Source organism: Natator depressus, chromosome 7 (genome assembly GCF_965152275.1).
Source record: "Natator depressus isolate rNatDep1 chromosome 7, rNatDep2.hap1, whole genome shotgun sequence".
In the NCBI taxonomy this organism is placed as follows: Eukaryota; Metazoa; Chordata; order Testudines; family Cheloniidae; genus Natator; species Natator depressus.
The window spans coordinates 8,770,457-8,798,026 of record NC_134240.1 but is presented as its reverse complement, the minus strand read 5'-3'; the positions used below and the strand labels follow the sequence as shown (position 1 = coordinate 8,798,026).

General features: G+C 44.4%; 1 protein-coding gene across 3 annotated transcripts in view; it reads left to right on the top strand.

The window, feature by feature from the left end:
• The window catches only part of TAFA4 (TAFA chemokine like family member 4), a 110,708-nt gene that overhangs the window by 9,839 nt on the left and 73,299 nt on the right, over window positions 1-27,570 (top strand). For all 3 annotated transcript variants that reach the window (XM_074957454.1, XM_074957453.1, XM_074957455.1), the window contains exon 2: window positions 26,645-26,780. In XM_074957454.1, the coding sequence (XP_074813555.1) occupies window positions 26,701-26,780 (80 nt within the window). In that variant the 5' untranslated portion in view covers window positions 26,645-26,700. The remainder of the gene's footprint in view (window positions 1-26,644; window positions 26,781-27,570) is intronic.

Below are 27,570 nucleotides of genomic sequence, written 5' to 3'. Positions count from 1 at the left end.
AATGTTTTTAGCACTAGTAGGCTTTTGAAGTGTGGAAGTTGAACATATTTCCCATTGAATTGGACTTTAGCAGCGAATAAGCTATTAATGTTAAATCTTGCTTAGGACTGTAGCAGATGATGGCAGCTATATGTAATAATTGATTGTTACCAATTTGGTTCTCCTCTTTGCTAAAAACACCATACTAAATAAACCAATTTGTAATGTTGGTGTAAGTACATTTTTATATACAAATAACATGTTCTGTTACAGTTATGTACTGCAGTCTTTTGTTTAAAGTCTTTTTTTTTTTTTTTTTTTTTTTTTTGCTACACAGAGGGTTAAAGCAAAAGATGTAACAAAAGTTAAATTTTGAATACTTTACTAAAATTGCTGTTTGGTTATGAACAGTAAGGTTTAAGAATAACATTATAAAATGGGGTTTTGAATGGATCTTTCTGTATTTCTAATTGGAGCGCTATCAGTAAAACTGTACCCTCCATATAATACATATGCAATTTGTTTTTAAATGTCAAACCAATTTTTGCTGCTACTTTAAAAAAAAAATCACAAGAAAATAATTCTGTTCAAGTTCCCCTTAAATATGACCAAAATGACAATGACATTATTAAGGAGAAGGACCAGACTAGCTGGAGGATATGCATTAGTCACATGAGTTTCACAAATAGATGTTGATTTAGATATTGATAGTAAAGACACGTTCTAGTCATTTTATAGAATTAACAATTGATCAGCTTGTTACGTCCTAGTCCTTCATTACAGCGTGTTTATTCATTATTGTCATTACAAAGTGGAAGTAGCTGAGATCATGTTGATTAGCAATGCAAAATCTAAAAGCAGTGAAATCTGTTTTTAATATTAAAACTTTTGCACGGATACACCCCTTTGAGTAATGTATTGATTCCTGCATTTCACAACACGACTTAGCTTAAACAGCTTTGTCAATTTGCAGTTCACTTACATTTTTCAGAAACTCAGGCCTATGTTTTCACAATATCAATGAATCAGGCTTGTAACAATGTAATGTGTAGTGTAAAACATTCTTTTCAAATTATATTAGGTTATGTCTTGGTCTATGTAAATATACATAGATATATACTTACAACTGATACGCTTAAATATGCTGGCATAGGCGAATGCAGAGATGGTATTGCAGCAAATATATTCATGATTGTTTGTTTGCTTGTTACTAAATGTATCATTTCTTCTAAATCAGCGGTGACTTAAGCTTGGGCAAACTTCAGAACAAAAATACCCAAAGAGGCTTCTCCTGGTATATTTGACTAATATATTGAAGAAGATAAATAGTTATTTTTAAAATGTATTACACAGTAGAACTGAACACAAAGGGAAACCATTTTACAAATCTGAAAGTTAAGGTCACCCTGAGATGAAAAGGACACTTACGGTGACTAGAAAACCTCTGCTTCCTGAAGAAATTGAGATTCAAAGTTTACTCTTTTCACAGTTTCTTTTATAAAGCTTTGGGATCCCAAGTGTAAAAGCAGAGTCTGTTTTGATGTTCAAATATTTCAAACTATATAGTACATGGAAAATAAGATTCTATCTTCCAGCCAATGCTATAGATTAGTTTTAGTATCTTAATTTATCTCAGTGTATCAAGCTCTAATGATGCGTTTTATAATACAATATCATACTGTTTTACAATAAAATTGGTAAACATTTAATTTAAAACTTTTAACCAATACTCCCCCCTCCCCCATCTCTTCTTTACTTTCCCAGATAACCCTTCTTGTTCTAAAAATCCAGCACATATTTTAGTCATACACATATCACGGAGCAAATAATACATAATTCACACTTCTTGTGTGAGTATGGACGTTAGCTCAACAGCATTTTATTAGGATTTGTTAATTACACTAATGAATTATTTTCTGTCTGACTCTCTCATCTTAGCTAATATTGCTAACCTGTTTGAGCTGTAGCAAATCAGGACAACATTGATATATATATATTTTTGAAAACTGAATAATGGTAGATCTAGACTCATAATTTTTTAATTAGGTCATTTATCTTCATCTATGTTTATCAGTGGAAAGTACTAAGATGTATTAGCAGTTTTTTAAAATTTTTGTTATATATGTAAACATGTTATAATGTAACTGAGTCGTGTACGGAATATTTCTGATTTCTTCTTTAATTTTCAGCACAACTTTAGAGTGTTTTTTTGTGTACTAGAGGGGTTTAATTTGCTGCTTGTTTTGCTGTTTGCAGTAGTATGGCATGTCATTGCTTATACAGTAGTTTAACTTAGGGTGTAATTAATATTTGAGTTCAGACTTTGAGCCTGATCCTGCAGAAACACTGCAATGCTCCTTACTGAGAGTAACAATACCTACCTTTTGTTTAGTGCTTTTCATCAGCAGATCTCGAAGTGGTTCAGTCCTTTAATGTATGTATCCTCACAATCCCTCTGTGAGGTAGGAAGATGGTGTTATCCCTCTCTGACCTTTTACAACTGAGGCACAGAGAGGCTAAGTGACTTGCCCAAGGTCACATAAGAAGACTGTGGAAGAGAAAGGGATTGAACCCAGTTCTAGGTTAGCACCTTAACCACCATCCTTCCTCTCATAGTCCCTTTCTGGTCAATGGGACTGCTCACTGTCGTAAACACAATATGGGTTTGATCCTGTGCCCACTGAAGTCAACAATAAAACTCCATTGACTTTCATGGTGCAAGTAAGCCTGGTCCTGTTTCTAGGACTGGGTCCATAGCCATTGTGTTATGGATGGTATTTCACTGTACAGAAGCTCATATTCTGCTCTTGGGTAAAATATACTATGAATGTTAATGCTGGCAAAATACAGGGCCAAATTCTGCTGTTACACTTGTGGAATCCCATTGACTTTAACCCATGCACTCAAATCCATCCTCATTTGTTTTGTTTTAGTAAATAAAAATATGAACAGCTGAAAAATTTAGGAGATAATCTATGTGATCTCTCAAAAGCCATTTAAAAATATATAACTTGCAAGATCAACTTAAAAAAAAAAGACAGAATCCTGCACTCCTTATTTAAGCATAATTCCCATTGCCATCTCTGGGAATGTTACCTGAGTAAGGACTGAATCAGAACGTGGGGTTGTATTTCCTATGTGCAGTTGTACGCAAAACAAACCAACCAACCTTCCACATCAGTGAGACTGGATTATATAGTACTGAACTGCTGCGGTATTTTTACACATGGGAATCTCAAATTTGAAGGCGTTGGCATTTTTTTAGGTTTATATTTACCTTATGTAAATTCCTTCCTTACTATATGAATTAAATCTTTATTTGTTGTGAAATGGAGGGCTATAACTATTCAATAGGGGCCTATTCTAAAGCCCATAGAAATCTAGGGTAAAATGCTGAGGAGAGTAGTAGGCTGACAGGACAAATTATTTACAGCTGGTCAAAATGTTTTTCAATTTTTGATTGGAAAAAGTGCCAATTATTTTTTAATGGGGAATCTGCATGAAAACCATGGTCTGACCAGCTCTGCCAATCGTACCCGATATGCTGCCATGCTAAGGTCTCAGTCTTGCAGTTGATGTCATACCTCTGTATCAGTGCAGAGTCCCACTGACATGAATGGGGCTCTGTTTGGGTGCAGGGATCCATCAGTGCTGGCTTTTGTTAGTTAGAGTGGCCATATACTCTCCGGTATCCTGTAAAATTGTCTGCTGTCTGTGGCCTTTGTTCTGGCAATGTCCATCACTGGAGAGGACCACTGCCCTAGTGTACAATAGCTGATCTGATCTGTGTTTCTTTGACAGAACTATAGAAGGGAATAAGGGTATATTGCTCAATGTATTTTTCATCTCACTTTTATGTGGCAGCCAGAGAACTTGATTCTGTGGATGCCCTAATGGGAGGAATCCCATATACGGTACAATGCTGTGAACGGGAGAGCATGCTTAAATTGATCTCATCCTTAAATTTATCAAGAAACTCCCAGGTCATGGTGGTTTTCAAAGATGAAGATCCTATTACCCAGAATAGGATGTAGCTATATATGAAAATTGGGACTAGAGCAGTTTAACTCCTTGTACTTCAGGTCAGTGGGTCACTGCCCCTGTTGTAGCATTGTCCAAAAGCAGTTCAATGGTTTTCATCCTCTCCAGACAACTCTATTGCTTCTCTAGAACGAGACCTCAGTTGGCTCCCACTGCTGCTTATCCAGTTGTGCTTGGAATTGTGCTTTGGCTTCTCCTGACACCAGTCTCCCAGCTGCCATGTTTGCAGCAACTCAAGCCCAGCCAACTGGAAGTGGGGGCATCTCAAGGCCAGGCACAGAGGGTCATAATTACAATAGCAAAGGGACCCTAGAGTACCATTCACAAAAAGCCTGAGGTAAGGTGCTAGCACTGGTTTGCCTAGCAGTGGTAACGAACTGCTACTATCGTTGAGTAATAAGTTTAGGGCCAGTGGAGCTATTGGCTGATGGTGGGCAGGATTCGACCCTTGATAACTTTTAGACTCCAACTTTCTTTTTCAGGAAGTTGAAAAAAATGGTCTCAGCCAATGACATGGAATATCTCTTCCCTTTCTAGGGAAATACCTGCAGGAGAGGGTCTGGGCTGCAGAGAACTATGGGAGGATCCCCTTTTAGTGTTTTCCTAGGGTGCATGGCTTGTTCTCCCCACACCTTATAGGGGGTCATGTCATCAAGGTTTTCTTTGCCTCCATTAAAACCCAGGACCGTCTTTTAAGGTGATTCCTCCAGGATGGAGGAGCTGTGATGCTCCAGTTGGCAGTAAATCTCTGCCAGTGTTTCTGTTGGGCTTGTGTATGAGCAAACAGTCCACGCCTCCTAAATCCCCCTATCTCAGAAAAACATCCCCATATCCTATGGAGTTGGATGCAATTCATCCCAATTACTCTCTGTGGGGTGGGGAGAGAACCCTCTCCCCGAGTATTACTGGCTAGCTATCTAAGTGTAACAGGATGAGTGTTGGCTGAGACTCAGCTTTGATTTTTCTCACTTTTATTGGTTCATCTCAAACTTTAATTTTACTCATTTCATCCACACAAATATTCTGTTTAAACACCAGCCACGTTATGGACTTTGCTACATTCGAAATAACAAAACAGGAGCTGGTGTTCCTAGTTCAGAAGAGGAAAACTGCCAGAAGCACAGAGGTAAATTAGAGCTGATGAAAATTAATTGCAAACCTGTTCAGTCTGGTCTGTCTTATTGTGCCATTATTAAATGGTGTTCAGAAGATCTTAGTCGTAAAAAAACAAAACAAAAACACGTGCTGACTTGTGAGAATTCAGCAAGCAACAGGCTGGGACTTGAATTTCCTTCAGATGTTCCCACTTTGATCTTCACTTTCAATTTTTCATATTGTTTTGGGGCCTTATTGTACTGTGAGAAGAGGACCCAGATCTTTGTAAACTTCATGCTGATAAGTTTCTATTGAATACTCTCCTGAGTGGTCGAGTTGCTTGTGACTGTGTAGAGGGGCTGAGGGGTGTGGTCCTGAAAACAGATGGATCCCAGGGGAAAAGAAGCTTCAATCTAAGGGATCCCAAGATCTTTACACTATGTCCAGACCCCATTCCTAGGTGTCTCCCTAGAACAGGGGTTTTTCAACCTTTTTCTTTCTGAGGCGCCCTAGACATGCTATAAAATCTCCCAGCCCATCTGTGCCACAACGTCTGGCTTTCTGCATGTAAAAGCCAGGGCTGGCATTAAGGGGTAGCAAGCAGGGCAATCGTCCATGCCCCCAAACCACCAGGGGCACCTAGAAGCTAAGTTTCTGAGGTTTTTGCTTCAGCTCCACTTGGCAGGGCTCTGGGCTTCAGCCCCATGCTGCGGGGCTTCGGCTTTCTGCCCTGGGCCCCAGCGAGTCTAATGCTGGTCCTATTTGGTGGCCCCCCAGGGACCCCTGGATGAGAACCACTGCCCTAGAAGATGTGCTGACATTAGCTGCCCTGACAGGATTGTGCCAACCTACCTGAATGGAGAGAAGACTGCATGGAGCAGAAGTTACTACGTATTTTTCCTAGTAGTATTCACTTTCACTGGATATTCCATTAGCAAGCCAGAGACTTTTCATAATCTTCAAGATTAGCTGTGGAGACCTTGGAGGATCAAAAGAATGTTGACTATTCATGAGACACTGCTACCAAAGGTATTAAATTGATCAGGGCTCTTGCCAATGGAGAAATAATCAGGAAGATCCTTATGTATTTGAAAGGCAAAATTAAACAGCGCAGAAGTCTGGGTTAGGAAAATGAACATATTTGTTGTGGGTAATCAAAATTAGCCAAGATCATAAACCACATCCATGTCTCCCAATGTAAACTGCACCTTCTGACATACAGATGCTAGTGAATATTTCATACTTGCATATGCAGGTCCTCACAATGGTGGAATATGTACAGGCGTTAGAGCTGACTTTTCAAAGACGCAGCAAAGTATTTGGCTTATTTCTACCCCCCACCCCCTTCCAAAAAACCTCTTTTCGTATAATAGGATTCAATATTGAGATAATGCAGCTCTATTTGACACAAGCAGAATCAGTTTGTTCTCAGGGTCATCTGATACTGTGTACTTTTGATTAGCAAAGTGTGAAGGAGCACGTGCACACAGTGTTTTATGTATTGAAAATGTTTGCGCTATTATAAACATCACAGTCCTCTGCTGAGCCTCTTTCAATGATCTTGAGGTAGCTTCTCCCTTTGATTCATGCCATTGGTGCATCACATTGTCGGAGTATGTCAGGGTGCATCACGTTGTCAGGGAGGGGTTTGATTTTTTCAGAAGGCTTAAAAGAACAGTCCTTGCGGTAATGTGGAAAAAGAGACTTTTGTATGTCCAGAGAGAGATTAAAATAGAAGCTTTGTGCTGCGATGTAAGTGACTTACAGAGGTCTGACTTTATTTGAGACTAACCTTCTAGTGAAGAAAAGGCAACAAGAAACAAGGGCATAAAACAGAAAGCAAGCTGCATGGGCGTTGCATACAACCCCCATTGGAAGGGAGTGGATTAGAGAGTCCTCTGACCAATTTATGAGCAGCATTTGGGAGTTTGACAACTAAGCACCTGACAGTTGTTTGGGTGGCAAGCGAATCGTTAAGGAGTGGGAGATGTGGGAAATCTACAGGTTACCATGTGAACTCATGCCAACGGCATATCAGAGAAGGCTGAGGACCATTCTGAACTAAATGCTTCCCCTCCATTTTTGAATGCAGTGACACCTCTGCTGAGTGAAGATTTCATTATCTGCAGGCTGTCTTCTTACTAATCTTGGCCAAGAAGTGTGTCATTTGTAAGGGGATGTTTTCATTTGGAAAGGGGGGGGGAAATCTAATAAACTATTTTCCTCATTGTTTTTTTGCATCAATATTGTTTTGCATTTAGTTAGTAGCCACTAGTAAACTAAAAGACCCTAACAAATTTCTGCTGTGGTCCCTGAGACGTGGTGCATTTCTAATAAGAGTATGTTTTCATTAAATAGTCCTGTTACATTTCTTGCTAATGGCCCATTCTCCATTGTATGTCTGCTCTGCATATTACAATGCTATGGAAGTACGGCATGCTATAAGCCTAGAATTTGAATCAGTGACAAACTCAAAATGCCTTTTAAAAAATGTCTCCCATGGAACTTGTACAGTGAAGGAAATTCAGATGGGAGCAGTTAAAGTGAGTGGGTTTCACTTTTGTGTTCCAGCTCATCAATCATTAAAGAGATGCTGGCAGGTCAAATGGGCCTAAAACTGATTGATTGATTTATGAGAAGAATCCATTTTTTTTTTTGAAAGAGTCTAAATCTCCAAAGCTAAATTAAAAACAACAACAAACATCCATACATTAGGGTCCTAACTAGGGAGTGATTAATTAACTCAAACCCGCACCTGTCCATTAAATCATCTAGTCTGACCCGTTTTTCACAGAACATTAAATTTCTATTTGAGCCCAGTAATGTGTTTGAGTAACACATGCCTTCCAGAAGGGCATCTTTCTGTGTTTGGAGAAAGGTGTTTTTTGTTGGTGTCCCTAGCCTCTGTTTGCCAGAAGCTGGGAATGGGCAACAGGAGGGATCACTTGATGATTACCTGTTCTGTTCATTCCCTCTGGGGCATCTGGCATTGGCCACTGTGGGAAGACAGGGATACTGGGCTAGATGGACCTTTGGTCTGACTCAGTATGGCTGTTCTTATGAGAACCTCCAAACCACAACCTCAGCTAGACGCACACCCTTTCCCTGTGACCTCCTGCCAAAAGCAGTGCATTGGCTGGCCTGCACCTCCACAGGACCTGGGCTGCCACATGTCTCCCCGGCCCAGAGGCCAAATACCTATTTAGAGATTTGTTCCAGGATGCCGCTGCCTCTCTGGGGAGCTGTGGATAGTGCCGTTACCAGATCTCATTTGCTTATAGATGAACTTCAGGGATATCCAGTGTCTGGGGCTAGATGGGTGTAAGAGCAGGGTGGAAGTGGATGAGGAAGTGGGCAGAGGGTTTTCACAGGATGACTGACGGGGACCAGTTGGGAGAAGGATGTCCCATTGGGAAAACTCAGAAGGCTAGAGTACTTAGGGACCCATGGAGGTTTTGTGCCCATTACAAATTCTAGTGTGAACAACTTGTGCTGCTCTATGTACCTGGCTTAGCACACGTGCGCTGGTTCCCTTGAGTTAGAATAACCCATCAAGTGAGGTGTAAATGACAGCATGGGATTAGGCAGGTTTCTGAAAGAAGAGAGTCGGGGAACGCCTAGATTAAGATTAGGGATGTGAATGGCTTCAGCGGTTTGTTTTAAATTGACGGATAGCCCAGGTAATAGCTAGTCAGCCCAAGCTCTTTGGAAATATTTGTCATTAATCAGAGCTCCTTAATGCAGCTCCCTTGGAAAGGGCTCCAGAAATGCAGTCCCAATTAGAGCAATTGTACTCGCTTTATTAGCTCCTTCATCATGGGCACTACTGCAAACAAGCAAGAGTAGGGATGGGAGAGCGAGATCCTGCTGGTGCAGTGCTAATTCCGGAGGCTGAGGCAGGAGGACTGTGCTACTGGAAATCAGAGGTGAAGTGAGCTGTGGCGGGGAAGCAGAGTCACTCTGGATTACAGGCCTGAGGCAGTGGTCTCATTGCACTGGCAGGTGGAGGGGGACTTGCACAAGCTCCTTGTTAACAGAGCCAGGCATCTGGGCCCAACAAGAGAATCTCTCTGCTTTTATTTTATTTTATTTTTTAAAAAAACCACCCCAAAGGTAAATTTCTATCCTTTTCTCTTGTGAAGAGAGAAACCCATGCAGCTTGATTGCTAGGGCTGAAAGGAGCAAGAAGCTGGGCTCTGCTGCTCCAGCTGGAGGCTGGGCATTGGGGCCTAAAGCTGTGTCTTCCCCCGCTGCCTCAACATGCGCTTGTGTACATGGGATTGTCACTGTACTGTGGCAGTGTCCACATGGGATGTCATTGCGCGGAGTCATGCCCTGGCTTGTCTCGCAGTAACTTGCTGTGTAGCCCAGCCATTAACGTAAAATGAGTGAGTGAAGGATCACTCTCGCCTGTTCCTACTGTTTGTTTGCAGGAGTGCCCATGGAGTAGGAGCTAAAAAGGCAAGCTGCCAGTGCGCACGATCTTTTCATGCGCCTCACCGTTCTATTGTTTGTCATAAAGCCCTACATCCTGGAGGCATGTGGTTGGGTGAGAATCTCAAATTTAATTACAACAACAAAATAAGTGTGTTTTTTTTTTTTTTAAGTCCTCCTGATAGTGGAGACAAGCTTGAGAACATGACCCAAATGAGTGCAGCCTCAAAACCAGAAAGTGAATAAACAGAGCCCACAATTACATTTTTAAAGTAAGTCACGATTTTTTTAAGGCAGTCACATGATTTTTGAGGGTCTTGACTCATGGTTTTTGAATGCTTAGTGTTGGCAATACTATGTATACCAAAGAATCTTCTCGCTGACTTCCCCCGCGCACCCCCCATCCCTGGGCTGATGCTGTGTGGAGTTGTGATAATGAAATTAGCTATGGGGTGTATATGTTGGGGGAACTTACCCAGGCTCTTTCCAAACTATTAGGCCTGGCTTGGCTTAAAATTTTAGCCCTCTCTGAGCCTGCGATGCATCTGATTGCCACTCACTCAGGGTCTGGTTTCACTCTCAGGGCAGTAATGGGAGCTGGCTCAGACCCTCCGTCGTCTGCTACACCGGGGTGCACCCACCTCAGCTGCAGCTGGAGAAAGTTGCTTTTGGCTCCCCTGTCACCTTAGGATCACATGGGGAATGTGCCGGTGAGACAGTGCTGAGGCCTGACAGGTGGGGTCGGCTCTCTGATGGCTATAGACTCAATTAGTTTCCCCAGTGATGGCTGCAGCCAGCCTCCCCATGCCAGTGCCTGCCTGCCCATTCTCAGCAAAGGGCTAGAAAAGCCAATACTGGGAGAAAGCCTGGAGACCCTCCTCGCCACCGGTCCTTCACCAGCTAGTTGAGGCCCCCTTGCTCCACCTGACTGCCAAGACTAGCTAGGGACGACCGCCCACAGTCAGAGGATACTCGCCTTCCCCAGAATAGATGACTGTTTCCCTGCTGACTGCCGCAGGGGGCTTGCTTCCCAGCCATCCCACTGATGGCAGGGCATCCACCATGAGGAACAGATGCTAGGTAGGTGAGCTACATAGAACAGCCTACATGGGACGAGAGGAAAGTGCAGGAAATGAAGGGGAGGGATAGAAGGGTCTAGGAGTTTGCATAGAGGAGGAAGAAGGGGAGGGAGATTTTGTTTTTATTGGGGAGGAAACTGTATGAAAATTACAGTGCTCCTTGGGGTGGAGGAGGCATCTTCTAGGACATGTCCTGAATCTCTCTAGTGGAGGTGGAAAATGGCAATGCTTTTGGCAGGGCAGTATTGGTGGCTGGCTTGAGGGGATATCCTTAAATTAGTCCCTCACATTTCCAGTCATGCTGCCATCCTCCATACACCCTATCTGACTTCTCAGCAGCCTGTTGCTCACTGCTAGGAAACCTGATGAGGCTTCCAGTGACAGAACATCATGGCATGAACATGATGCAACGATGGCCTTGTCCAATGTTAATTGAAGTCAGTGAGGTCCTGAGCAGGGCACCGAGTCAAGTCCAGTATTAATCCTGAATGCCCAATTGCCATGTTACATCAGCTGTTCCCATTACCTGTTTGCCCACCCCTCCTTCAGGATTAAAGACAAATCACCTTTTTAAGGTAAGCCATTGGTTTTGAAAGCACCTGTATAATGTTAGACATTATTATCCACTGTGATGCTAGTAATCCATAAATAAGTAAAGATCTGTGAGAACCCCTGTCTGGGTGTATTTTCAGCCTTTTAACTAGGAAAAAGATTGGACAGGATTGGGATAATCTTTTAAATGCAATTATTTATTGATCTCACTTTGACTCATCCCACTAGCAGGTATGCCCTGCTAACTTATTAGCAGTATTTTGCTTTCAGTCAGTGATTATTGAACAATGAGGAGTGGAGTTTAACAAACCCTTTTCAGGAATAGTTGTTGAACTGCAGGATCTGTAGAGGGAGGGAAACATAGGGCTTTCCCCATTTCACAAGGAACAGCTTTTTTAAAAGTGCATTCACTCACCAGAATAAATTTTATGGACATGCTCCCTTAGGTTAGATGAGCAGTTTTTTAGGCCTGGCAGCAGAATGCTTTCCCATTTTGGGGGCACTACTGTTCCCCCCCCCCCAAAAGAACCATTTTAAAGGATTTCTAGACAGAATGCTATTAGGATGCTGAGGGTTGAAGGTATAGCCATTTGACCCCATGCTTCCCTGACTTCTGCATATTACATTTCTCATGATTATTTAATGTTTGTTTTTGCATAAAGCACCATGTATATCTTTGGCGGTATAAACAAAGAAAAAATCCTTGGTTTCTAAGGATAATTTTTCAGCTAGTCCCAAACTGATCTCATTGCAATAGCTGCTCTGCACAGAGATGTGGCTGTACATCTGTTTTGGACCAGGTCCTGTGTTCCTTACTTGAAATGTACTCTGGCGAAACTTCCACTGAAGCCAGTGCAGCAAATAGGGTCCTTCATGCATGCAGAGCATGTGGTTGGTGCCCAGCTGCCCTAGCTGAATGCACTAATTAGCTCAACAGCCATTTTTGCTGGCAGGTGCATGTGCAGAAACGGGTAAACTGAAAATGTCTGGGATTGCTATAGATTATCGGGACTGGTGCGTTAAGTGGTGCAGTGGGCTGTGAGAAATGAGATGTTCTGTTGCTGGCCATGTTCATGCTAACATGGCTGCCAGAAATGTGTGTCCAGCCTGTAATGACACTTCTGGAAGTTTAGCACTGTATTTCTGAAATGCTTTTCATTACTTTTTTGTAACAATTAGCTAATAAGTCCCATGTGGCGTGATTACCCCTCCGCAGCGGAGACTCTGCCAGTCTGACTCTCTCTTGCTCAGAATGGATGCATGCGTTCGACAAGCACACGGTGCGGCGTTTGCACCTCGAACCGTAGCTATTGCTGGGCTTTTCTCTCCTTGCATAAAGTTTTAAGAACTTTGGACAAAATGAGCGACAGGCCCGGGTTGAGACTCTGCTTGGGGCTGCTGAATGAGGGAGGCCATCAGGCTCAGCCCTGGTCCTGGTCCCAGGGTATGATACAGCAGCCTGTGTGAGAGCCATGCCTGTGGCAAGCACCTCCTTGCCCCGACACCCTCCTTCACAGAAGTGGGGCTGGTTTTGGGGATAGCACAGGAGTAGGTATGTTGGCGATGTGACATCAGAGAGCTTCCTTCCATCAAGAGAATTTTGTTGAACTGTCCAGATCTTGCCACCAGAGAAGCATTAAAAGAGGCCCAAACACACCCAAATCGTGGCCCTGTCTCTGTAACACAGACTTGTACAGTGGCCATTCGCTCAGCCTCTACATTCCAGCTCCATTCCTCTACATACCCTTGCTGGGGTTTCCATGGGGCCATCTTTCCCCTTCTCTTGGCTTTAGGATTGAGTGCTTGCCCTCCAGCTTATTCACAGCCAGTGACCCTCCACATCTTGTTTGTGATGGGCATGGCTGGGAGGAAGCCACTGGAAGACCTTTACTCCTTGAGCCATGGCTTGTCCTAGCAGCCCCCACGCACCCACCGAGGAGGGCTGCATGCAGCTTCTTCTACAGCCCACCACCTTTGCCTTGCAGGGCCGCTCGGAGGATTCAGGGGGCTTGGGGGCAATTCAGGCATCAGGGGAGCACTGAAGGACTCCCCTGCCGCCGAAAACTCTCGTGGAGGCCCCTGCGGGGCCTGGGGCCTGGAGCAAATTGCCCTACTTGCCCCCCACCTCTGGGTGGCCCTGCTGCCTTGCATGTCTAGCCGCAGAGCAAGGCAGTGATGTGAGGGGACCTCTCCCCCGGGAGCTGCACTGGGACACCAAATGGCTGCTGTCTTGAGGCTCTCAGGGCCCACACTTGGATCTGCAAGTGGGATAGTTCACCGAGCTGCCACAAGGCTGCAGGTCAGCCATGCTTTCCTTTAAAGGGAGGGGGAATCTCGCTGGCACTGCTTCCAAACAATGGATATGAACCGGCTCATCCTTTTAAACCTGAGTGATGACTGCAAAAGCTGCTGACTGGGCTACATCATGCCTGTTAGGCAGAGCCCATAGTAGGGGCCAAAGGGGAGCACCAGGAGGCATCCTGCCGGAGGGAAGCAGAATTCCTCTTTTGTGTGCAGAGGGAGCATGCCCATAGGTGCTGGAACTTAGGGTGTGGGGGGTGCTGCCGCAGCCCCTGGCTTCAAGTGGTTTCCATCATATACGGGGTTTACAGTTTGGTTCCATGGCTCTGAGCACCCCCACCATACAAATTGTTCCAGTACCCCTGAGCATGCCTGCATTTCCTTATGCACCCCAGCCCTGCTCCGGGGCCAGTGTGGAGTGGGATGGGGGCCTGCTTCCTTTCTGCCCTCTCTAGGTGTAGGAGAGGAGCAGTCCCTGTGCTTCTCTGAATGCAGGGACTGCGTTTCTGCCTGGCCCTTTTGTGGGCCCTACAGCTGGGGAGTGGGGAAGGGTTTCTGAGCCATTTCCCGCTCTGTAATGGCCAGGTCTCTTGACAGATCTCCTGGGGGAGCTAGGAGCTGTATTTATACTTTAATGGCATGCTTTGCTTTTCATTACCCTTAGAGAGTTCATGTTAATCCTGCCAACTCAGTGTAATTACAGTCTGATTCCCTGGATCCTTCCTGGGATTCCCTGTGGGATAATGTATTCTTGGCTTAGACTCAGCACCTGTCTGGATCACCCGCGCCACTTCCTGCGGCAACCTACGTTTCCCTGTAACGCCTCCTAGCCAAGTCCTGCTCCGCGCGTGTGATTGGCTGGGAGCACTGCCCAGGAGCGTGAGGCTGCAGAATAGTTTTGCTTGGCTCTCTGCAAGTGGGGGGGAAAAAAAATCTCCCTAGTAAATGTCAATGAAAGACTTGAAAGCTTGGACTCTGAGACATTTTCTGCCTTTGGTGTTTGCGTAGGGAAGCTCTGATTTCTGGCTCTGTAGCCTTCCCAGTGGAGCAGCGTTTTCTGTGTTACCTCTGAGGTAGGATGATGATGAATAATAAATAACGCTATATGAAGGAGGAGCCCTATTCTGACTCCCATCCTCACACTGAATTGCACTTTATTGTATGAGTCGTGCTGTTGATCTTCATGGGATGACTCACGGAGTGAAGGCTATTCCACGAGATCTGAGGTGGAAATTTTAAAATTTTTCTACCTGGCTTGAGAAATTTGGCTGTTTGTGGATCTTTGCAGGGAAAAGGGCTGCAGAGTGGCTCCTCCAGGTCTAATGTGGTCATGCTGCAAGGGATGGTGGCTGATGCATTTATACAGTGGTAGACCCTCAAGCCCCAACCTTTATCTGCTCCAGTGCCTTGCATGACCACACACAGGTGCAGCACCCACGGAGCAAGGGAACACACAGGGCATGTGTGTGCCTAGCAGAGACACCCCTGCTCCAAAAAATAAATCTTGCTCTGCTCCTCTAGGTGAAACCTCGTTGGCTCTCTGCACCATTGGACAGAGGGGGAAAAGGATTTCTCCCCATGCAAATCCATGATTCTATAATATTTTTGACAGGCTGTAACTTCCGATTGATGCCTTGCTGAGTAGCTGGACAGTCACTATAATATCCATATTACTTGGTTTGCCTAAATCCATGATTTACAAGCTGGAAGAGGTAGGTTTTTGACCTTATGGATGACGATGTGGTGTTCAGAGTTTGTTTAGGGATCATACTTTAGTTAGAAGGCCTTCTGTTGCATCCATCATACGGAGAGACTAAGCTCTTAGAGCGAGCAATAGTAATTTCTTAATGATGTGTACGCAGAAAACATGTACCTGCTCAACTGTTACTAGGCCAGTTCCAACAGCCACACAACTTTTGAGTCCCAGCCTCACTCTTTAGCCCCGGATTCTGTTTCTGCATTCCACTTCTGCAATTTTAAAGCAATGAGAACAGCGCCATATTTCCCAAAGGACTGCACAGATATTAGCTGGTCCTTACAATGCTGCTGTGAGGTTGGTAAGTAGTATTATCCCCCGTTTTCAGTTGGGGAGGCTTTGGCAGAGGGTAAAAACCATTTTCATCTTTGGGGCCCTCCATTTGTAGGTGCCCAACTTGAGACTGTATGGGCCTGATTTCTAGTGGTACGGAGCATCCCACAACTCCCACTTGTTTAAACTGCAGTGCATCAGGCTAGCGCGTTCGAAAATCAGGCCCCAAATGACAAGACTGAGGCCAAAATTTTCATAAGTACACAAGTGACTTGACCCAAGGCTATGCCAGGAGGTGTCAGTAGAGATGGGATTAAAAACTCAAGGTTTCCCAGGCTCACGTCCAGTCCCCTTGGCTTCATTGCCCCTCGTGACATTCATAGCACAGAAATGACCCCTACTAAGAGCCCTGTTGTGGTGTTTAGTCACTGGCTCACGTTGGGAGTGGCGTGGAATTGCACCAATCGTACGGGCTGCTAAGTGGCACAGTCCAATCCTGAGTGCCCTGATATGTTGCAGGACCCTCAAGATGGTGCGGCCTGTTTCCTTGAGCGCCCCCACGCTCTGTGTAGCTGGGAGCTGTGATTTGTGAGTGGCCCTTGTGTGGGGTGTGCAATATGTGAAAGACTTTTCACCCTCCTCCCCATTCCACAAGGGCCATACTGGTCATAAGTGCTTTCTGATATATGCAACACTCGTAAAATGAGCTGATTCAGTCACTCGGTTAACTTGGATTAAATACACTACCCTGGCTTGATAGGAGCCATTTTGGTCTGCCATGTTGTAATCCAGATGTCTTGTTTTTCCTGTTAGACTTGTGCAGTAATCTGAATCTTCAGGAAATTTTTCTCTGAATGCATTTCCAGGCACTCAGCAACTTCTTTGCCTTGGTGTGGGGAAGAGAGAAGTCATCCCTGTGCCCTTTGCTCCTTCTCTTAACCCCTCTGTGGGCCTGTGTAGCGCCATTCCAGCTGAGATGTGCACAGAACCCCTTTCACATGTGTTAGAATTGCTCCTTCATCATCTTCCAGAAGGAGTCCACGCTGAATAACACAAAGCAGCCTCCTATCTCCCAGGGCTGCAGCACGCCCAGCCCCCTGCTAATTTGTTCTGTCTCCACAAAAGCAACTAGAATACTCCACAGACTGCTGCTGCCACTGTTGTTTCGCTGGGCATGGTACCTTTTTTTGCAACACTGGTCCCGTTCATTTGCACAGGACTGCCTGAGGAGTAAAGTCCTACTCAGCGTGAGTAAGGGTGACACCAGGAGCTGGCCATGCATCTGCCTTGAGTACAGGTCTTCGTTATAAAACTCTTGAATGAGTGGGTCTATAGGGTAAACACTAGCAGACCTTTCTCTGTAGCCGTGCTAATGGTACCAGGAGTTGTTTAACTGTATTAGCTGTTTCCTTGCCTGCCCTTGGGGGCATCTTTTTGTCTTCAGAGGCTGATGCTGTATTGGTCTATGTTGGGGCTGGGTGCTCGGCAAAAAGGAGACGGAGGCACCCCGGATGCAGGGTATTTACTCTGTATTCTGGGCACACAGTGTTGATGCTCCTGCTCTGCTCTCTACACCTACCAGGATTGCGCCCTGGAGACAATGGGGCAAAAAGAGGATTGATTAGAGCCAAGCATCCCTGTGCTCGATTTTGGCTCCCCAACATGAATTCACAGAGACCATTTCCCACCTAACAAATAACTTGCTCTGTTGCAGAACTAACTACAGACACATACCGGAGGCAGCTGGTAGTGACTAGGAGGGGATTACGGCTGCTCAGGTGTCTATCACCCACTCCTCCTCCCTTAATCTTGAGAATGAAGAGAGTCTTCCTGAGAGAGAACATCACATGTCAATGAAGACAAGAGCAGGTGTTTCCACACAAGTATATGGTATGAGATAACGCAGCAGTTCTCAAACTGTGGGTCGTGACCCTGTTTTAATGGGGTCACCAGGACTGGCGTTAGACTTGCTGGGGCCCAAAGCGGAAGCCTGAAGTCCCACCACCTGCAGCCGAAGCCCAAGGGCTTCAGCCCTGGGTGGCGGAGGGTCAGAATACGGCTCCCCGCACCTGGGGCTGAAGCCTTTTGGCTTAGGCCCCCACGACTGGGGTGGCAGGGCAGACAGGCTCAGGCTTCAGTCCGCCCTCCGGGGGTCATGTAGTAATTTTTGTTGTCAAAGGGGGTTGTGGTGAAATGAAGTTTGAGACGCCCTGAGATGGCACAGGGATGGACACCTCAGGGCTCTGTATAGATAATCCTATATTCTATGTGTAGCGTGCACTGATGGGCTGGATGGCTTTATTTTATTTAGGTCTTGTCAGTATTGTCTTGTTTGTTCCCCCAGTCGTCGTTAAATGGGGCTTTGAAATATTCCAGTGGAAAGGGCTGACTAGCTGTGACAGGTTGAAAGGCTGCCAGCAGAGAGTGGAATGTGACGTCATTAAAAAGCACTTTGAGAGGGTTTGTTTTGCTTAGAGGTTTTAAAAATTGCTAGTAAAGCCTGTTGTGTTCCTGCAGAAGTCTGAAAGGTGCTGGGAACTGTCTGCAATCTCTTTGTAACTGAATTTTAGGCCGTGTGCCTAGTTTTTGTATGTGTTAATGTTAACAGAACATTTGTAGCTTCTGTTACCTCACTGTCTGAAGAGCTTTCTTACTTCAGATAGATGTAAGGTAGGCAGTTGGAAGAGATAAGGCCTGACTTTCCTCTTCTGTACTCTGGTGTAAATAAGGGGCAGCTGTACTGAAGTCAATAGTTACCTGGTGTAAAATGAGAAGAGGATCAGGCCCATTGTATGAAGGGTACGGTGCTCTTTTTGTCCTCTTGCACGCACACAATCTCCAAATCATCTCAGTATTTATTAAAGGCACAACCCTGCCAGCCTCACTCATGCGGGGTCGTGTCTTATTACACAGGACCTCTCATGTAGTAAGATGCTACTCAGTGAGAGTCCGATTGGCAGAATCTGGCCCTTAAAGGGCTTGCCTTTTACAGTGATGGGGTATTGGGGGAATGTCTTGGAGTTCAACTAAGGAGACGTTACCCGAAGCAGAGTCATTTCCGTTTTCCTTTAAAGAGTATTCTAGCACCATCTGCAAGGGACTTAGGGGTCATGGTAGCAAACCAATTCAACACGCTCTCCTAGAGCGATGCTGTAGCTAAGAGGACTAGCGCAGTCATTGGACGGATGAGATGGGGAATATCACGTAGGAATAGGAAGGTGGTATTACTGCCGTATATGGCATTAGTGACCCACTTACTGGAATGCTGTGTCCAGTTCTGGAGGCCACCCTTCAAAAAGGATGTTGGAAAGGTTTCAGAAAAGAGGTACAAGTGTGGAAAACCTGCCTGACCAGGAGAGACTAAAGTTTGTGAAAGAGAAGTTTAAGCAGTGACTTGATTCCCATCTGTAAGTACTGACACGGAGGGAAAGATTTCAGGTAGGGGAGGGCTCTTTAATCTTTCAGAACAGGGCATAATGAGATCCACTGGGTGGAAGTTGAGGCTGGACAAATTGAGCATAGAAAAGGTGCAAATTTTTCATAATGAGGTTAATTAACCACAGGAACGACTTATCGAAGGATGTGGTGAATTCTCCTTCACTTCAAGTCTTTAAATCAATAATTATAATAGACTACCTAGCTCTCATCTAGCGTCGTATGGCTGTCTTTCTAAATGCTGTGCTCTAGCTCTAACAGAAGTTACGGGCCTGATGCAGGAATCACCAGGTGAGGCTGGGTGTTCTGCAGGAAGTCAGACTAGACTAGACGGCACCTTCTGGCCTTAAAAAAAAAAAAAAATCTATGAAATGTGGTTGGGGTGGCTACAGGGGGCTAGATTGTGTCACAAGAACATGGCCCCTAGGAAAGGGCAACATGTTGCTTTTCCACTCCAGGAGCATAACAAGGAAAGAATTGTGGCTCATGGAGCCACAGTCCCCCTGCCTGTTTCACCCTTGCTCCCGGGTGGAAGGTAGTAACAGGGCTGGATTTAGGGCTAGGCAACCCAGGTGACTGCTTGGGGGCACCGGGCTTGGGGTGCTCTTTTAGTTATTAGCAACAAAAGGGAAAAGAGAACTTTTTGAAGTAAAATGTTTCAGGTATTCCGTATGTGGGTTCATTTTTCACTAACCTCCTAGAATGTCCTGGACCTTTCTAGAATCTCATGGAACCTTCCAGACTTTCTTAAAATTAAAAAGCTTCTATATAGGAAACAGTTTTTTTTTATTTGCTTGTATATGTCATGCATAAATACATTTGCACGGTAGGATCTGTAAATCTGTATCATCTTAAATGACTGGGATCAATCATGCATACAAATTGTTTCTCAACGTCATGAAATGGGCTACAAATGCAATAAAAAATAAGGTATTCAAAAGTTTAACAAATGGAGGGGAGGGGCACCAAAGACGCTCCTTGCCTGCGGCACCATTTGGTCTAGGGCCAGCTCAGGGTGGTAAGTACTTCTCTAGTCGCCTATATTAGCTGCAAATCATGACCCCTTTGCCATGCGCTGCCTCAGCTCTGCCTACCCTCTCTTCACCTGTTTCCCAGGCTCCTGCTATGGGGGGCAAGGAGTAGGAGCTGTTCACCTCCTACATAGCCAAGTCCAAGAGGATAAGGGACAAGGGTCTTGATCCCTTTTTTGCCACTGCACAAGTATGCAGGCCAAGGTCTTGGGCAGGGTCTTCAGAGACAGCCAGCTATGCAAGAAGGCCTGCAGGTAGGCGGGTCACTTGTCCAGTTTTAAACTGGGCAGTCCTCCTTTTGGACGGCTTGTCTCCTGTCCAGTACTGAAACACAATGGAACGTGACGTTCCGCCCCCGCTGGGGTGACCTTACATCACCATGCATGCGAGGACACACTGGTGGTGGTGGGGCATACCATTCCTGGGAATATGTGAGTGGCCTCCCTGTAGTTCAGGACTGAATTGACAGAGTGGATCTTACCTGTGGCAGAGAAACGGTGCTAACAACATTTCTTTGGTGCGGGGGGGGGGAAGGGGAAAGGACGGTGGAGGATGACTGGAGGAGTCTGACACCAGCACATTAATATGATTAATGACAAAACTTAATTTGCACGGATGGCTCATTCGAACACAAAGGAGAACTCTCAAATGAGAGGCTTTGCAGCAAGCAGGCGACATTGAGGGGATTTCTCCAAGGGAGAGGCTGGTTCTGAGTTAAAACAATAAGGAGTGAGGTTTCAGAAGGAGCAGTTGCTGTGTATTCTATAGATGAGAGTTAATGAGATTTTTTTTCCAGTAATGTCGAAAGTTGGAACGGTTTAATATCGCTTTGCTAAATTATGTGTACACAGTCCAGGGCACTGCCTTATTTCACATCAGCCTGGGACAACTTTTTTTTACTATAAAATTGCAATGAATTCCATTTAGGCCGTTTCCGGTATCTTAAAACACAACTGTAATTACAGCGAATGGAAGAGTCAAGTGGCTTTGCTGGCACGGCATTCTTTGGAAATATGTTTCTAGCCCACTAGGGGGCACCCATGTCCCACTAAAGGATGGCTGAGCATTGTGAAGTCTCTGCAAAGTATTTTCAGACTGTTTTTTTTTTAACCTGCTCTTACCCTTTTAATCTGAACTTCGCCTCAGGATGGTTTGAAAGAGAAGTGATCGTATTATCTGTTGCCTTAAAAAAAACTTGGTTTGCTACACATTAAAAGGAAATAACGCCTATGTGGATGGCATTAAACAATTGCAGACCTGTCTGACCAAATGATCTTAAATACAGTGAGAGAAGAATAGATTGCACCCCCCCCCATTGTATGAGTTTTGATTTATTTCAGAAATAAATGCTACATGTTAGTTTATTTCTCTTCACAGCAAAATGTCAGTCACACAGGCATAGCTCTTATGTATGAGGACCTTCCCCCCATGCAAGGTGCTGCATTCCCTCAGTTCCCATTAACTCCACAAGGAGGTGCTCTGCACCATTCATGATCAACTATGAAATACCTGGCTCTTATATAGATGCTTTTCATCAGTAGATGGCAAAGGGATTTACAAAGGAGGTCAGTGTTCTTATCCACATTTTACCTCCTTATCCTCCATTTTAGATGGAGAAGTGAAGACACAAAGGGGTGAGATGTAATGTCCGAGATAGCCAGCAGGTTAATAGCAGAGCTGGGAATAGAACCCAGGGTTTGGGACTGCTAGTGCAAAGTGTGGTAGCCACTAGACAAAATAGCCTGTCATTAGAGTCATAAGGAATGCTTGCTGCATTTAAAATCAGTTCACTGAATCAGGTGGTTTTAACTGGTGGAAACATTTCCTGAAGAATAAATTAGGTTTGGGATCATTTTGAGAATTGCATCTTTGACACTCCGTTTAGATTACATGAAGAATTAGAGATGAGGGACAAAGTCCAATTAAATAACCTGGACTAATTAAAACAAACACACACAATTTTCTCCAGTAAAGATAATTAGGCCTTTGGAGATTAATAGCTAAATATCCACTACTGGTCACATTTGTTTAGTTCTAGAAATGGGCGGTCTCTCTTTAGGACAATTTGGACGTTTTGTTTTAGCACTTTTTAATGTCATGCCAGATGTTTTCCAATCAAACCTTAGCTCTGAGCATGGATGGTTTTGAAATGTATGGCCTGTAAAACTTGGACCTTAATCTCTTTCCCCGCCCCCTCCACTAACAAATTGCATATGTTGATAGCTACCCCCCATTATGCTTCATTTACTAAAATGTAATGGTTCAAAATGGTTAAATAAAGACCTTCAGTAGTTTAAGGAATTTCTCAACTCTCATGCTGACAAATCTCCTTGTACAATATATGGCATGTGAATTTATTTCATTTATGCAAATTATTTTACAGAAGAAGAGCCTCTTAAGAGATGGGCCATCTGTCTCTGTCTCTGTCCCTCCCCTCCCCCCCCCTTTTTATTTTTTAAATTGAGGACATATTGGGTACATTTCAAATTAAGGTCCTATTTACAAATTCTTGGACACCATTATCTTCTTTTAATAGCTCATTATAAAGGATGTTATAAAATGCACTGGTAATAACCTCTTCACAGATGTTAAAACTAGCTATAAAAAGATACTTTATAACATGCAACTATTGGCAGGAAAAAAGCCCACTTTTTTTTTGTACTTCTGTTTAGTTATCTGCCCCCATCACCATTAGTGTCTCAGCACCTCACAATCTTCTAATGTATTTATCCTTACAACCTCCCACTGTGAAGCAGGGCAGTGTTTTGCAGTTAGGGAATTGAGGCACAGAGGGGCTAAGTGACTTGCCAGAGTCTGTAGGGGAGCCGGGACTTGACCCATCTTATTCAGCCTTTGCTCATGCTGGTAAGCTTTTACTCGTGAGAACAGTCCCATTGGCTTCAGTGGAACTACTCATGTAAGTAAGTGCTCACCTGCATGAATAATGGTTGCATAATCTGTTTCAATATCATACATGGAAGCTTAATATAGGAATTAGATAAGTTCATGAAAGATAGGTCCATCAATGGCTATTAGCCAAGATGGTAAAGGATACAAACCCATGCTCTGGTGTCCCTAAGCCTCTGACTGCCAAATGCTGGGAATGGGCAACGGGATGAATCAGTTGATGATTGCCCTGTTCTGTTCATTCCCTCTGAAGCATCTGGCATTGGCCACTGTCCGAGGACGGGATACTGAGCTAGGTGGACCTTTGGTCTGACCCAGTATGGCCTTTCTTGTGTTCTTAAGTATTTATTAACATGACAATGACATATGTGGAAGTAAAAACCTTACGTTCTATGAAAGAACAGTTAAATTGCTGTCAATGTGCATCTAAGAAAACAGGTTGCTTGATTCAGATTCAGTTAATGGATGGATGGAACACTTACTCTGTACAACAAACCACCTTCATTTCACTGGTAGGCTAAAAAAGAATGAATTGTTAGACACCTGTTGTCTTGTACCATGTTGTTCAGGACAGGGAGTTGTCACTGGGTTCTGTAGTACTGTTATAGAGCATGAGGAGACGGAGCTTAAATGGACTTTGCATTTTCCATGTAACATGAGAGAGCTTTACAGTCTCCCCATTAAGTTAGGTTTTGAAATCGGGTTAATGAATAAGGGCATGATCTTACATTACTTACGCATCTGAAAACCCCATTGAAAGGGTGCTCAGGGATGGCAGAACTGGGGTCCCTAGAGAGCCCTTCAGAGTTACTGCAAACCCTTACTTATGCAAGTATATCAGGGTCCCTGTTATTATGGGGCCAATCCTGCAAATTTCAGAGTGCCACCTACTGGTACTGAGCACCCACAATGCCCATGGGCCGGTTATCGCGAAGCACATCTCCAGCGAAGTAAAGGAGCTGGCCCATTGAGGCCAGTTGCCATTAAGCAGCTCGCTACCTTCCAGGATCCGGCTCTGAGCCTGTAACTGGCCAATGAGAGTATCGTGACCTGCCCCTGGCACTGGGGACTGGCTGCATTAGAAATCCAGATTTCCCCAGGAGAGATCTTGACTCGGAAGGTCAGGAGTAATGGTATTGTTTGTGCAATCTGTGAACAAGTAATTGTTCTGCTGCTGAAAGCATTGCCACACCCGCTGGGTGATGCAAGAACCAGCATTAAAATCTGCCAAGGGGAACGTTACTTACATGGAAAACAGGCACAAAACCCAGTTTCAGGACTAAAATCTTGGGATTTCTTTTAACATAATCAGGTGAGGATTTTTTTTTTTCTATTTTCTTTCTCTTATTGACATGAAGCAGCTAGTCTCAGCCCCATGACTGGATTGTGGCAATCCCGTCCCCACAAACAACCCCATTCTTTCAAGAAGTTTTGCATTAGCATGGGGAAGCCTTGAATTATGCTAGTGGCAGTGTCATCAGTCTTTCTCTCTCTGTCTAGTGACTGCAAATTGGAATAACCCATACTTTGTTTTTCTTTAATCAGTAAACACACAGAACAGGTTACAATAACATTCTCTTTGCTTCTAGACAAACCTTCAGGATATATAAATTAGTAAATTTGAGTAGGAAACAGTTATGACCTAAAAACTTAGTAGTATAGTATGGTATTGATTTCTGAAAGGGCAATGTAAAAATATATCTGTCTAATTTGAAATGGACAAACATGTATCAGACACAAAACACGTCAGTCATTCTCTCTTGTATTTAAAAAAATCCTAGAATTTTTTAAAAATAAAACTGAAGTTTTTTTCTTTACTCATATTTATAGAAGAAATTATTAATAAAGACAATAGATCTTTGTCTTCAGATGCCACCCTACTAAAATCTTTCTTGAATAGAGTTGCTGCATTGTATGGATGCAGGCACATGCCAATACTCTCCATGTTGGTCAAACAAGGAAGAGGAAGAAAGTGATTTAATTTGTAGCTTGTTATCCTGATATTACTTTAATTCCAACAATTTCTGTTTTTCTCACTGCAAACTGAACAGCAAAAGATCAGCATTGCAAAGCATGGGCTTTCCTGCTCTGAGCATCAGCCACTGAAAGGCACCTGCTAACATGCTTTAATGACCCCAGAGATGCTATGCCCTCCAAAGGAAGGGTGTAATTTTGTATTTCTTAAAAGCAAATTCCTAATTGTTCCCATTGCGTAGCAAAATAAGAATAGTGGTGGTAGAAAATAAGAAAAGGTCATTTTGATCACTCAGTAGGCAAAGAGCACATTATTGTGAGCGCTGACGAATTACACGGTGTCATATTTCTGATAGTGGAAGGTCAAGTTGAGCCCGGGGTAGGAGAGAGAACAAATATAAACAATAAAAGCAAAGGGACTCGAATTTTTATGCGATGAAATTTTCAGCTCATTATTTTATGGAACACATGTCAATAAAGCTATTAGAGTTTCTCTGCAGAACAATTTCTTGAAAATGCAGCTTCTGGAAAAACACACTTATCAGCACGAGATCTGGTGACTGTCAGCGACTAGTCCCGATAGCAGACCCGGAGAATAATGTGATCCATTGTCAAAATGCAGCCATATGCGATCCTTCGGAACCTCTGTTCTTTAGATCCAGGGTGACGCTACTAATGTTGCAGTTAATTCAAAATGGGAATGGTGCAAGGTGTCATAATTGCAACTTGGTTTCAGTAAATGGAGTGCTTACTCCCCACCCATCTCCTACCCCTCCCCACCCTGAAACTGAACTGGGATGGGGGTGTGGATGTGTGATGCTGTCTCTGAACAGCTGGGATTTGGCCAGATGTGGAAATACTGGAGTTCTTTCAGTATTCGTTTCAACTGGACACCAAATGCACCAGGAATTTCCCAAGAAAGCCTTTTTAGTGAGATTTCCAGCCCAATTCTGCCAGCACCAGAGGTTTGGGTAATTCCTGAAATGCATCTGAACATGTGGGACTCCAATAGCCTGTGGAGAGTTTCCCCCTGTGCTGGGGAACTCTTCTCTGCATCCTGCATTGGTCCCACCCACATCGTAAGAGGGAGGAGCGGGCATGACAATGGGTGGGTGGGGAGGTGGCCCAGCAGAATGGAGCTCTGTTATGCCTGCATAGAAGTTACAGCTACATGGAGCAGCTCTATCTTGCACTGGGGCCAGGTTGCTGAGGAACAGGGAGAGAACAAATGGCTCTCTGCAACGCTTAGGTGGGATGCAGAATGTGCCCCATGGTATTTACCTGATGGAATAAGAGACTGAAGTCAAAGGGCCTGATCCAAACCTTATTGATGTCAATGGGATTTTTTCCATGGACACCGATGGCCTTTGGTTAGACCCTGAGCAGGACAGGAAGCAGAAAATGTTTCAGGTGATCATGGGACCATAATATCATTCCTAGGTCCCAGAGGAGTGTGGAGCCCTTCCCAATCCCTAGAACTTGCTTGGTGGCTGGGCAGCCTTGTGGCTATAAGGAATTACATGTATGATCAAATACTGTATTCATTGTATTTATTATTTTTGAATGGGATGATTTCTGCATAGTTAATCCAGTGATCTTTCAAAACTGCCTTGTGATGTTTTCTCTGTATACTTGAAAACAGTTTAACTAGCTCTCCAATACTTTGCTGCCTTTTGACTCTCATTGCATTGTAGATGGCACTGTAAAGCAATGATTTTGTTGACAGAAATCTATTAAACATCACCACTCCAAATTCTAATTGCTGTCTAATCTGGTTTCCTCTGCAGGTCCCCAGAGTGAAGGAAAATTTCTGAAATGCAGAAATGCTTGTTTGTAGCTGCAAATGGGAATTTGGAATAACTGTGAAAATCGCACTGAAATAATTGTGTTTGACTGGAACAAAATTCTTGCAAAGTCCCCAAGGTAAGACAACTTTTTATCTTTGGAATTGGCAATGAAGATTTGCCATTCTGGCTAGCAGTAATGCCCATTTGAATCTGTCAAAGGGAACAGACAACCCTTTAGCTCTCACCTTGCAGGGGGGAAGGGCCCAGGCCCTCAGTCGCCAGGAAACAGGGTGTTGGCCATTCTCTGTGTCCAGACCCCTGCACATACCTGCCCTCTGCAACGATCATACACCCTTATCCCACCACCTAGATACTTAAAAACTGCATAGGGGAAACTGAGGCACCCCCACACTATTCAGAGGAAACATTAAGAACAGTCCCGCTTCGTCACATCTCTCCCCCCTTCGAGACCGAACTGAGCGGGGTCACTTTAGCCGAAGTTCGAAGTCACCAACGTTCCCATGGATGCCCCGGCATCTCTCCCGTTCCTTGGTGGGAGTTGCACCAGGCCCTTCCAGTTTCACGCCCTCCCTTAGGTCGGGGGTGGTCGATAGGACTCGCATGCCGCATGTGGGAAGGTTTATGCGGCCCGTGCCCTTTTGCCACCCCAAAACCCCCGGAGTTCAAACTGGGATCGGGTCTTCTCCCAGCGCTCCAGTCTGGAGGGCTGCAATTCGGGCTCTCTTGGTTAAGAGCCCCCATCTTGACCTGGGCCACATACTGTTCACTTACAGAACTAGCATGGAGACATTCCTTTCTCAACAACCTTGTCTCCCCTACAAGCTGGCCAAGCACAGCCACTTTGTTATAGGACTGTTTAACTTTCTTAACAGCTTTCACTTAATTTTTGAGAGAGTTCTCCTGCT